Raw genomic sequence first — 14169 nt, forward strand, 5'->3', positions numbered from 1 at the left:
GTACTTGAAGTAAACTTTATAAATCTGATGATTTATACTTAAAGTGTATGTAGGTGGGATGAAAACCGACGATCAATTGAAAATTTTGACCTTTCGTATTGAAGATATGGATTTTTTTTCCCAAAACACACAAAAAAATTAGGTCTTTTTGGGAAAAAATCCATATCTTCAATATGAAAGGTCAAAATTTTCAATTGACCGTCGGCTTTTCCTCCCTGCTACATAGACTTTAAGAATATATCATTAGATTTATATAATTTACCGAGGACTGTTATATATCAAAAATTTGAAAAATATCAATTTTTAATGATTTGCCATAAAATGTGTATTACATTGCGAATTTCAAAAAATCAAAATTATTTGATATCAGAAGGACATGCTTCAGTATTCAGAATGCAATTCGATAGGTCTGAGGTGCTCTCATGTCCCAAAAAAAAAAACTGTCGAAACGCAATAAACGCTCATTTTAGATCCCTTAACGTTTGTGTACTTTTCGGCGTAGTGATAAAAGCCTAATAATTCCCGCCAATTACGAGCTGATCAAAGTATAGTGGACATGTCATTGGTGACACATGCTTTCTATCATGTCTACACCTTTAGTTTGCAATATACTCACAAGTAATAATCTAAGCTACATTAATACACAACATTTTGTAACTCCTGTCTATTAAATACACCATCACGTTTTGGTTTTAAAAAATAAATCTGTGACAAAATTATTGCAATGTGATATTACTGGAAGTAAGGAACACTTATTGGGTACGAATATTACAATTCATTGTTAGAATCAGTAGGTTAATCAACACACAGATACTTCATATACATTTTCATGAAGCCAAGTCTGACTTGGGCACAAAAAAATTGTTTGTTTCTCGTAACAGGACCAGCCATACAAATAATAACCTGCCGACGTAAAAGGTGGGGTTTGTTTTCAGTTTCAAGAAGAAATACATTTCCTACCTCCACCTAACTGTCATTTTTCAACCATAAAACAAAAAATAATTTTGTTTGAAATTCAATTATCAATATTTATTATTGTGTTTAATTTTGTCATTAACAAGTCACTGTAATTTCGGGTACAAGCAGTTTAAAAAAATGACCGACTGACCATCAATTTTTTTTGTCCATTACGACAAACAGTATTTTTTGTGCCTTATACTGTACTTTGATACAATTCTGTCATACAACTGCACCGGCATTCATTAATACAACACACATGAAGAAAATATTATCCTTTTCAAAAAAGTTGAATTCAACCCAATTTATAATTTCTTTTTCAGGTTCACCAACTTTTCAGCCTTCAATTTACCTAATTCATATACTTGCATAAATAAAAACAGGCATATATATGTATCACCAATTATAGTAATCACACGAGTTGTCCATAGAATTTACAACATTAATCACCGAAAATAAGTGACAATCAAGGTTATACCACTATCATCACCCTATTGAAATTACAATATTATGAAATAATAGTCTTGATTATATTTGCATGTAAGGACATGAGAACAGGTCTATATTGCAATTTGTTTTCAAAAAAGTTTTTGCATACAGGTTTCTGCAAACTGGCAAACAGTTGTAAATTATTTTAACAAGTAACTTAAACAAGTCTTTTCAGCTTAAAAAAATAGTAATCCATTCTATTAACAATTTGCATCTCCTGGAACACGTTTCTGCCATCCAACTAGAGGTCTCATCATATCTGTATTCTTTTTTTCTTTTTAAGTTTTGAACCCAACATTACCTTAATTTGAGGATTCAAAATATGGGACTTAGTGCAATAATATCCAAGACTTTTCATCAAATTCAGCAAAAAGCAACAAAGTCCATTGGGCAATAACATCTGGCAATTGTACACTTTCTTACCAAATTCAAAGATATTTGGAGCCCAATCTTTAGTCATAAACAATCATCTACATAAGGCAGTATGCAAAATACATAGCAAATTCAAAATAAATAAAGTTTGCTTTTTGAATTTCTTATTCTTGTCACAAATCACAAGATACCTTCCACTATCTAGGATGATTCCAGGATTAGCACACATAACATTATAAACACTAGCTAGTCTGCAATAGGATTTCATTGTGTCAGCACAGTCATTGTACTTGCTACCTACTTCTAATAACCTCTTAGATGTCACATGTACTGCTACCTATTTCTAATAAACTCTTAAAAATATCATATCTCTGGTGTTAAAATTTGTGAATTCCTGGCTTTTGTCTGTGGAAAACCATTTTTAAGATTCATGGGTCACAAACTGTCTCATAGCAGGTTATTCATTCATCAACATACTTGTTACAATATTACTTAAAGGGGTATTTTGTGATCGTATCATCCTCATTTTAAGACATTTTTCTATAGATATCCATGAAAAAAGCTTGTTTCCAAAATTTCAGTTGACTCTGATTTTGTTTTTGCAAGTTTTGCATGATTATGTATAATATTACACTGCTCTATAGGCCAGCGTGTTGTAATTTCATTGTGTTAACCATAACTTGAATACAACGGGACAATATTTTTGCTAAACAAATATCTTGTACATACACATTATATAGGCAGAGGTTTCCAGTGGTATTAAAGTCTCAACTTTTTTTGAGAAATGTGGGGGCGAGGCTGTGGATCAAAAAATGTCCCTTTAAGAACAACATATGGATACATATCTTTTTTTCACTCAAATACCATTTCAGACACACACCGTTAATGAATTAGTTCTCACCCAATACATGGTCATGGATCATAATTATAATGTTCACTAAACCTATTTGCAAAGACCTTTCACATGGACATATTTGGTGCAGTTTATGGCGTATACATGAAGTCGGGTTCTGATTGGCTAATTGAACACGTCATCATCACATCAGCACCTTATTTGCCGAACAATTTGCGTAGCATCGCAATAATGAAGGCACCATGGCCTAGTTCTTTCTTTGCGATCGGTCGGCAAATGCGGAAGGTCTTTTCAAAATAGTGTAATGTAGGTTTGTAGGTCATAGTGAGAAACTGACATACATATTGCTCTATTACACAAGTTTGCATACATTTATTTTATACAATATATTGGAAGTATATGACTCAAACCTAAATTTAACATATGTACTAAGTTTCATGTGTGGAAACCAAACACACCAGGTCATGGCATTCAATTCTAGCTACAATATCTCAATATTACATGAAGACATCACTAGTCAACTATCATGATTACAATACCTTATTATAATAGATTCCATATTACATTGGAGCATTGGGAAATGGTAAGAGCACTGGACTTTGACCATTGTCCGGAAAACAGAATTATTGAGCTGTATTAATCTCTTCCTAATTGTGGAGTCTGTGAGCCCGTAATTTGATAATAATACCTGTACAAAAATAAAGGTTACTATAACAGATACAGAACATATTCCAGCCTTTTACTACTCTAGAAGTGGTTATTCTCACATGAGTTTCATTTCTGTGAATTTCTTTGGTGGCTATGCAGGTGCGAAAATAACAACATGCAAAAATATATATTTTATATAAAGTTACATTATACTTGACAAAAATTTGCGAAAATAAACATCTCGCACAATTTGGAACCTCAAAATTGCAAAAATAACTCTGCTGAAATAACCACTTATACAGTAACACTATCCCAGGATGGTTTGCAACCTGTAAGTTATAGCACAGGTTTGATTGCTGACGCTACAACTTCACTTCATTTCTGAGTATATATTACTTGATTTCTCCTCCTTGGCGCTGTCTGACGCCATCTTGGTGCCCTGGACATGGGCTTACTTGGTGTCCTGGACGTGGGCTTAATTGCTGCCCTGGACATGGGCTTGCTTGCGAGCCCTGGACTTGGGCTTACTTGGTGCCCTGGATATGGACATGCTTGGTGCCCTGGACGTAGGTCTACTGGGTGCCCTGGATGTGGACTTGCTGTTCCTGGCAGCCATCTTCATTATTACGATCCTCCAAATCTTGTGGTTTGAAGTCATCTCACATATCATTTGAATAGGAAGATTTTATGGCAAGCTATGGTAATCCAGTATGGGCTGACAGCATTTTGTTGGAATCATTCAATTTATACTCCATGCATGGATCACTGGGAATAAATAACAGATCATCATAGTGGTTATAAAAAGATTCACATAAAATAAAATTATAACAATATCTACATATTCAAAAACTTTTTCAATATCTTTTGAATCTTCTTGGTACTCAAGGTAGACATACATTGCAACAAACTTAATTAAAACAATCAAACCCTGTTAAATTGTTGTTTTAAGTTGGGAAGCTTGTAAATAAGCATGATAAGTGATGTCTTAGAAATAAATCTGTTCTCATTTGACAAAATTTGGTCCAAACTCAAGAATGATAAACCAGTGGAAACTGCAATACAGGTGTGTCCACTCCAAAATAGCATCCTATCAACTTATTACAGCTTTAGGACAAAACCTTACCCATCTCTAGCTAGGGACTATTGCTACAAAGTTGTCTTGAAGTTAACTGGTAGCCATTAGACGCTAGGCCATGCTAGAGACTTGTGATCAATATATTGACAATTTCTTTTCTGATCAAGAGATATGTAAACATCATTAAATAAATGCTGCGCTGATTGGGACTGCGTAATATGCTACACCCTAATGTTTACCTGCATGCATGATTCACTCCAGTGTCATTGGGCCTGCGTAATATGATACACCCTAATGTTTACCTGCATGCATGATTCACTCCAGTGTCATTAGGACTGCGTAATATGCTACACCCTAATGTTTACCTGCATGCATGATTCACTCCAGTGTCATTGGGCCTGCGTAATATGATACACCCTAATGTTTACCTGCATGCATGATTCACTCCAGTGTCATTAGGACTGCGTAATATGCTACACCCTAATGTTTACCTGCATGCATGATTCACTCCAGTGTCATTGGGCCTGCGTAATATGCTACACCCTAATGTTTACCTGCATGCATGATTCACTCCAGTGTCATTGGGCCTGCGTAATATGCTACACCCTAATGTTTACCTGCATGCATGATTCACTCCAGTGTCATTAGGACTGCGTAATATGCTACACCCTAATGTTTACCTGCATGCATGATTCACTCCAGTGTCATTGGGCCTGCGTAATATGCTACACCCTAATGTTTACCTGCATGCATGATTCACTCCAGTGTCATTGGGCCTGCATAATATGCTACACCCTAATGTTTACCTGCATGCATGATTCACTCCAGTGTCATTGGGCCTGCGTAATATGCTACAACCCTAATGTTTACCTGCATGCATGATTCACTCCAGTGTCATTGGGCCTGCGTAATATGCTACACCGTAATGTTTACCTGCATGCATGATTCACTCCAGTGTCATTGGGCCTGCATAATATGATACACCCTAATGTTTACCTGCATGCATGATTCACTCCAGTGTCATTGGGCCTGCATAATATGATACACCCTAATGTTTACCTGCATGCATGATTCACTCCAGTGTCATTGGGCCTGCATAATATGCTACACCCTAATGTTTACCTGCATGCATGATTCACTCCAGTGTCATTGGGCCTGCATAATATGCTACACCCTAATGTTTACGTGCATGCATGATTCACTCCAGTGTCATTGGGCCTGCATAATATGCTACACCCTAATGTTTACCTGCATGCATGATTCACTCCAGTGTCATTGGGCCTACATAATATGATACACCCTAATGTTTACCTGCATGCATGATTCACTCCAGTGTCATTGGGCCTGCATAATATGATACACCCTAATGTTTACCTGCATGCATGATTCACTCCAGTGTCATTGGGCCTGCATAATATGATACACCCTAATGTTTACCTGCATGCATGATTCACTCCAGTGTCATTGGGCCTGCATAATATGCTACACCCTAATGTTTACCTGCATGCATGATTCACTCCAGTGTCATTGGGACTGCGTAATATGCTACACCCTAATGTTTACCTGCATGTATGATTCACTCCAGTGTCATTGGGCCTGCATAATATGCTACACCCTAATGTTTACCTGCATGCATGATTCACTCCAGTGTCATTGGGCCTGCGTAATATGCTACACCCTAATGTTTACCTGCATGCATGATTCACTCCAGTGTCATTGGGCCTGCATAATATGATACACCCTAATGTTTACCTGCATGCATGATTCACTCCAGTGTCATTGGGACTGCGTAATATGCTACACCCTAATGTTTACCTGCATGCATGATTCACTCCAGTGTCATTGGGCCTGCATAATATGATACACCCTAATGTTTACCTGCATGCATGATTCACTCCAGTGTCATTGGGCCTGCGTAATATGATACACCCTAATGTTTACCTGCATGCATGATTCACTCCAGTGTCATTGGGCCTGCGTAATATGATACACCCTAATGTTTACCTGCATGCATGATTCACTCCAGTGTCATTGGGCCTGCATAATATGCTACACCCTAATGTTTACCTGCATGCATGATTCACTCCAGTGTCATTGGGACTGCATAATATGATACACCCTAATGTTTACCTGCATGCATGATTCACTCCAGTGTCATTGGGACTGCATAATATGATACACCCTAATGTTTACCTGCATGCATGATTCACTCCAGTGTCATTGGGACTGCATAATATGATACACCCTAATGTTTACCTGCATGCATGATTCACTCCAGTGTCATTGGGCCTGCATAATATGATACACCCTAATGTTTACCTGCATGCATGATTCACTCCAGTGTCATTGGGACTGCATAATATGATACACCCTAATGTTTACCTGCATGCATGATTCACTCCAGTGTCATTGGGACTGCATAATATGATACACCCTAATGTTTACCTGCATGCATGATTCACTCCAGTGTCATTGGGACTGCATAATATGATACACCCTAATGTTTACCTGCATGCATGATTCACTCCAGTGTCATTGGGACTGCATAATATGATACACCCTAATGTTTACCTGCATGCATGATTCACTCCAGTGTCATTGGGCCTGCATAATATGATACACCCTAATGTTTACCTGCATGCATGATTCACTCCAGTGTCATTGGGCCTGCATAATATGATACACCCTAATGTTTACCTGCATGCATGATTCACTCCAGTGTCATTGGGACTGCATAATATGATACACCCTAATGTTTACCTGCATGCATGATTCACTCCAGTGTCATTGGGACTGCATAATATGATACACCCTAATGTTTACCTGCATGCATGATTCACTCCAGTGTCATTGGGCCTGCATAATATGATACACCCTAATGTTTACCTGCATGCATGATTCACTCCAGTGTCATTGGGCCTGCATAATATGATACACCCTAATGTTTACCTGCATGCATGATTCACTCCAGTGTCATTGGGACTGCATAATATGATACACCCTAATGTTTACCTGCATGCATGATTCACTCCAGTGTCATTGGGACTGCATAATATGATACACCCTAATGTTTACCTGCATGCATGATTCACTCCAGTGTCATTGGGACTGCATGATATGATACACCCTAATGTTTACCTGCATGCATGATTCACTCCAGTGTCATTGGGCCTGCGTAATATGATACACCCTAATGTTTACCTGCATGCATGATTCACTCCAGTGTCATTGGGCCTGCGTAATATGCTACACCCTAATGTTTACCTGCATGCATGATTCACTCCAGTGTCATTGGGACTGCGTAATATGCTACACCCTAATGTTTACCTGCATGCATGATTCACTCCAGTGTCATTGGGCCTGCGTAATATGCTACACCCTAATGTTTACCTGCATGCATGATTCACTCCAGTGTCATTGGGACTGCGTAATATGCTACACCCTAATGTTTACCTGCATGCATGATTCACTCCAGTGTCATTGGGCCTGCGTAATATGCTACACCCTAATGTTTACCTGCATGCATGATTCACTCCAGTGTCATTGGGCCTGCGTAATATGCTACACCCTAATGTTTACCTGCATGCATGATTCACTCCAGTGTCATTGGGCCTGTATAATATGCTATACCCTAATGTTTACCTGCATGCATGATTCACTCCAGTGTCATTGGGCCTGTATAATATGCTATACCCTAATGTTTACCTGCATGCATGATTCACTCCAGTGTCATTCTTATTTCTTCATGCTGTGGGTCTGGCAAAGAATCCGTTGGTGATGATGTCCCATCTGGTGAAGGGATGTCCTCATATCCATTATGGGGTCGATGGTTGATACTCGCATCACCAGCTGGTGCTGGCATCGGTGTGTCTTCATTGCTACGATAGAGTAGTTCTCTGTCACTCTTCTTACCATGGTTGTGAGGAAATGTGCGGTTGGTGTGCAGTGAGATTGCTTCAGGATTGGATGGTCGTCTTGGAAATCGATACCTGTGAAACAATGGACCCCATTTTGGATGGAAATTAGTAAGCTTTATGATACCTTGACAAATATTTTTACGCAAAATATCAGCTTAAGTGGATAGTGTATGAGTATACTGTTTTTGTCAATGAAAAAGAGCATTTGTCTCTCTATAAACTGAATAATTAAGGTCTATTAACCTTATTAGATAACCATAATCTAAAGTTGAGTGTAATTCATGTCTAAAATATGAAATCTTGATTTATGCATCGCCTATACCATATTTCTCAGTCTTGAAAACTTAATGAAATCAAATATGTCCTCAAAATGTTATATCACATTTCTGGCATAGTAAAAAAACACCAAAATCATGATATAAATTTTGCCAAATAGAAATATGTACTTAAATATGTGATATATCACATAGCACAATATTGCACCAAACATAATATCACAAATGTAATGCACAATTACATGTATAGATAACTATTGCATGATACACCAAAAATACAGAACGAAAATTTAATTTTGGAAACAATACATCCACCAATTTTGTTATCAACCATGAAGTACCAATGCACAAAAGTCATGAAATGAGGCACAAGTTCACGGACACACAAAAGAAAAAATAAATATAAGCAATCCATCAAATGGGTAAATTTACATGTGAAAATTTTGGAAACATGCAACATTAAACACAATGAAAGCGAGTGACTATGTAACTTGGCTCAGTTTTCACGACATGGACTCACTGCAGCACAAACATGGGAGCTGTGCATGACAATTTTAAATGCATTTTTTGAAAGTATTTTTCTATCAAACTAAAGCTGAAACATCCATTCTATTACAAGATGTTATTTGCAGTGTGGATGATTGAATAGAAAATTACCTCATGGATAATCCTGCTTGGGCTATCAAATCCTAATCAAAGGGGTATGTATTATACACAATGTGTTTCTATGAACATAATAAAACTACAACATCCAAACTGACAGCGGTGTCAGTCTTACTGGTATACAGTAATATGAACAAGGCTTGAATAATGTGACCATGCATTGCTGCATAAAAACATTGAAATATAAACTGATGTATCATGTCATTTGGTACAGCAAATAGCTATATTGGGCTATTCCAGATGAAATCCACACACCCTCTATGGAAGACTTGTCCTTAATCTTTCACACAGGGAGTGTAGACTTCAAATAAAGTCACCCATTCAGATCCACTCAATTTAAAATACACACTTCATGTGTGAAAGATTAAGTTTAAGTCTTCAATGGGTGGTGTATGAATAGAATAGTCCATTGTACATTATCCTTCATGATCCCTATCTATGTGATAAAGTTCAAGTGGATTATTACAAGATTGTTCTCACTGCGCTAGAACAATACAGATTTACTCCACAGCTTTTTCAAATTATGTGCCATTTTCTCTTCCAATCACTACATATAATAATACAGAGCTAATTTTGACATGATACATCATAGCTTATCAAGGATGTGCTACCACACATTTAACACTAGTACATATGTGCACACTTGGGTTAACTGTACTTAAATAAAACAAGAAGGCCAACTAAATCACTTTCACACTAATTACCTCCTTTGCAGTGATGATGTTCAATGCTTTCATCCATTTGTTGTTTGTTTGCTTGCTTGCTTGCTAATCCTTTATTTATTTACTGAAGTATGTAATAAGCAATGACATCACTAAAGCAATGAAGGAAATGAGTTGAGTGAAAGAAATTCTAGCATAATTTAAATATTACTTTATTTATTTATTTATTTATTTATTCATTTCAATTTTAATTGGTACTCACTAATTTGATCTGGACTGATGTCTTAACCTGCTCACAAGTAAAAGTTCCTTGTTTTATAATTCTCATTGTTTTGAATTTTTTTGATGGGCAGTGATATTTTTCTTACTCAAAGTACAAAGTCATGCGTAATGATTCCACACATCATTAGATTAAACTATAACGCATTAGTGAGAAGAGTTGAGTATAGCACTATGAAATCGCTTTCACTTTGAAATTGATATAATAACCGAAGAGTCGAGTTTATCACTATGAAATCACTTTCACTTTGAATTTAACAAATAACTGAAGAGCTGAGTTTACCACTATGAAAATACTTTTACTTTGAAATTGACTAATAACCGGTGAGTTGAGTTTAGCACTATGAATCACTTTCAATTTGAATTTGACTAATAACCTGCATAATAAGCATGATCCAATAATGTTTGGTCAATTGTGCCCATTACACACATCCATATCCAACATGTCTTTCCACTACGCACAAAACAAGTGTACCTAATAACTTGGCATAGAGATGAGTTCAAACAGTGAATGGATAGTTCATTTTCAATAATGTTCTCAAACAATAAAGTCAATTTTATCTAATGCAAATTTCAGAACTGACGTTCATGAATGACAATACTAATTGTGCACCAACTGTTTTGAAGACATTGTATGAAATTGTTTGTGTTAATTTTAGGCCTCAGTAGTTTTTCCTCAGGAGCTTATGCTCCTTTGCAAAAATACCTTGGCCCAAAACAAAACGCTCCAATGTCACACAATGACCTCAAAATAGATGGTACAAAGTTATTAATAGTATCACTAGTACTAAAGTAGAGAATGTATAAAACTGTTGGCCTTCATGAAACTTAAAATCATAATATACAAACACTGGGAAGACTCCATGCACACCTCTGAGAATGTGTTTCTCTATACCTTTGAAACACAAAAATAAGCACCACACAAATGAGTGACACACAATCTTCCAGTATCCAGATGATACGCCAGATTTGAGGAGTCTGCAACAAAATCACAACAAAATATCAAATTAATCACTGCATTACAAAAAGTAAAATGTCATTGAGGGAAACAACAGTTATGGTTGTATCATACCAGTGTTTTTTCATGACACTTGTCATTCACTCTATCGGAACAGAGAGTAGCCGATATAAGTAGCTATACTGCTCCAGAGTGCTGTCCCAGCATGTTTTATGTTGCATAGCCTTGTAAATGTAATGCATGCAGTTCATGGAATCACTGTCTTTAGAAAATCCATACACCCTCTATTGAAGACATGACCTTAATCTCCCACACAGGCAGTGTGAATATGAAATGGGATTACTTGAATGGGTGACTGCTTTTGAAATCTACACCCCTACAGGTTGTGCTTAATCTTGTGTTGAGATCAAAAGTTTAAAATAGTAAATTATGGATTACAAGTTCATTAACATATTTAAACAACAGCAACTGTGAAAATGACCAGAAATTAACAGATTTTGATGCATCCAAATGTACACTTCCTATGCCTGAAAACATGTACGATGCAGACAATCATTCTCTCATGAATTCTAAAAACTAAAAAGTTTTCATATACACAATTGAAAGAGAGTGTGTAATTTGACTGCAGCACTAAAGAGATTAGACTAATTAGGAGTCTAATTTGCATTCTTTCAATTTGAGCACAACACATTACATGTGAACACAAACAAGCACACAGTAGAAATCAAAATTTGCTTGCCCGGCGCATGTCAGAATACACTAACCTCCATGCGCAACTTGTAAATATGGCATTCACCACATAATGATGTTGTAATCTGTAGTTCCCAAGGGCATTCCCTTTTATTAGATTTACATCCCTGATGGGGGAACATTTAACATCAGCTACCAGCTGAATAATCACCATCTAAAAACTATTTTGATTGGTTACAAAGAGAGCTATTATCATGTACTGAGCCAATCAGAGGTATGGTAAGTCAGTACAGCTGAGTGAAGGGGATTAAGCTTAAAATTGCTAGGATATCTAAAACCTCTATTTTCATTGGTTACTCAGATTATTATACCAAGTAATTAACCAATCAGGGGCATTGTAAGAAAAGCAGTAGTGCCCATGGGGATAAGAAAATGAAAGCTTCACATTAAAATGATTCATCCGCATAGCATCAAAGTGACCAATGTGAAATGAATAGTAGTACTTACTGTGTGCCAAATAGGAGCCTCCACACTTTGTAATACTTGGCAAGCACCAGATGTCACAGACTTCACACCAATACACCAGTACAGGGAATACAACCACGGTTTATTTACAGTGTAGATATTTGTTGAGATGTTTATCTTTTTAAAGTCTCTGTGCAAAAAGATAATGGAAATTTGTGAATTACTACAGGTACATATAATGTCATTTTAGGTATGATTACTCTATGTCACAGTGAATTCTTGTGATTTATATTACTTTTGTGATGTGGTCAAGATGTCAGTAAAAAGGTCAGATGTCAGTAATATTGACAATAATAGTATTGAACTTCCATTATTTGATTGTTCTGAGCATCACTAAAATGGCCATATCTCTGGAACCGTAAGTCTAATTATGATGGAGCTTCCAACAAAATTGAAATTTCACCACTACCTGCGTTAGTCACAATGACCTGGTGATAATCTACTATCTACTCTACCCTCAAAAAGCAATGCAAACTATGTACATGAAATTTGGCACTAATTGTATCACGTTCATAGAATGTTGTTGAAACTAATCTGTCATATCTGTGAACACAATCCTTTGTGCCTTTTCTTGCTTGCCCAAATATATATAGTTACTCAAATCTCACAAAAAAATCACTTTGAATTTTCTTATTTTTCTTGTAAGTTTCCTGGACAGGCAAATCACTGGGTATAGCGTGTGAAAGCTTACTGGATATCCTGATCAGTTACTTGCGAATACTCTGCATTCATATGTACAATCTGAAATCGTTTGAAATCCTTTGGTGCCATGCTAGTTGTCGCTGTCTGTTCAAAATCAGGAGCGTTTTTTAGAACCCAATCTCTCTTAAAATCAGAGAGCCACCATATCTGCAAGGGAAGGGTAAAACATTGTAGCAATAAGTATGAGATGGTGGTTTGTTGCTTTTTACTTGTTTGTCTGGTATGTTTTTTTGTAAATTTTACGTGACGCAATCAAATGTAGTGAACTTTCACGATACTAAGGTCCGTATGAACAAAATCAGTTAGAACAGGTCTAACATTAGACCTGGTCTAACTATATTTCACAGTAGTATCACGGTAGTATCCTACTTTTTACTTTTGTACTGGTCTAACTACTTTAGTCTACTTCGTAGCTGACAATTCACGACAGTAAGGTCATCAAAACCAAATAAATAATTCACAGATAATAAGCCAATAATAAAATAGCAGTGGTATGTTTATTTGAGATAATACTGTAGATTGTATCTGAAATAATACTTTTACCTGGTGCTCCTGAATTCCAGATGCTTTTATAGAGGATACCGTTTGCTCTGTAAAATTCCCCCTATATGGATGCCCACTAGGGGGCATGAATAAGTCAAAAATAACGGATTTGTTATTATAGTGTTTTGCCACTTGCATAAGCTTGGTCAGAGAAGGGATGGTCTGGTTCTTGATCTGCTGTTTCTCTGCTTTGGACATTCTCTTGGCAGTGTAGAATGGATTTTTCTGCATATTAAAGAAAAATAAAATAAAATAAGTAAAATAAAATTTGAACTTTTTAAATAAGATACCGTATTGTTCCCAATAAATGCCCCATAAATTTTTCAATGAAAAAGTGACCGAAATGCAGAAATGTACAAGCGACATCATGGGAGTAAGCTGAAAACTGGCATTTGCTGCATGTCCAAAATTGTATTGAAATAACCTCAACTACCATCCAGCTCATTGCCATATTATAGTAAAATGTTCATTCAAAATAGTAAATCACATGGTTCTTGCATAATAATGCACTTACAGATGAAACTTTACAGCATTTACAGATAACAAGAAGCAAAAAGTGAA

At 36.4% G+C, this 14169-nt stretch overlaps 1 protein-coding gene across 3 annotated transcripts in view; it reads right to left on the reverse strand.

Annotated features, from left to right (window-relative positions):
* Nucleotides 1-465: 465 nt before the first annotated feature.
* LOC140155899 (glycerophosphodiester phosphodiesterase domain-containing protein 5-like) overlaps nt 466-14169 on the reverse strand; it is a 62777-nt gene continuing 49073 nt past the window's right edge. For 2 of the 3 annotated variants that reach the window (XM_072178904.1, XM_072178905.1), the window contains exons 10-15: nt 13609-13833; nt 13055-13212; nt 12346-12493; nt 11062-11168; nt 8100-8383; nt 466-4084 (exon numbers count right to left, since the gene is read on the reverse strand). In XM_072178904.1, the coding sequence (XP_072035005.1) occupies nt 8113-8383; nt 11062-11168; nt 12346-12493; nt 13055-13212; nt 13609-13833 (909 nt within the window). In that variant the 3' untranslated portion in view covers nt 466-4084; nt 8100-8112. The remainder of the gene's footprint in view (nt 4085-8099; nt 8384-11061; nt 11169-12345; nt 12494-13054; nt 13213-13608; nt 13834-14169) is intronic. The other variant, XM_072178906.1, reaches the window with a different exon arrangement.

Source organism: Amphiura filiformis, chromosome 6 (assembly GCF_039555335.1).
Source record: "Amphiura filiformis chromosome 6, Afil_fr2py, whole genome shotgun sequence".
NCBI classification, from domain to species: domain Eukaryota; kingdom Metazoa; phylum Echinodermata; class Ophiuroidea; order Amphilepidida; family Amphiuridae; genus Amphiura; species Amphiura filiformis.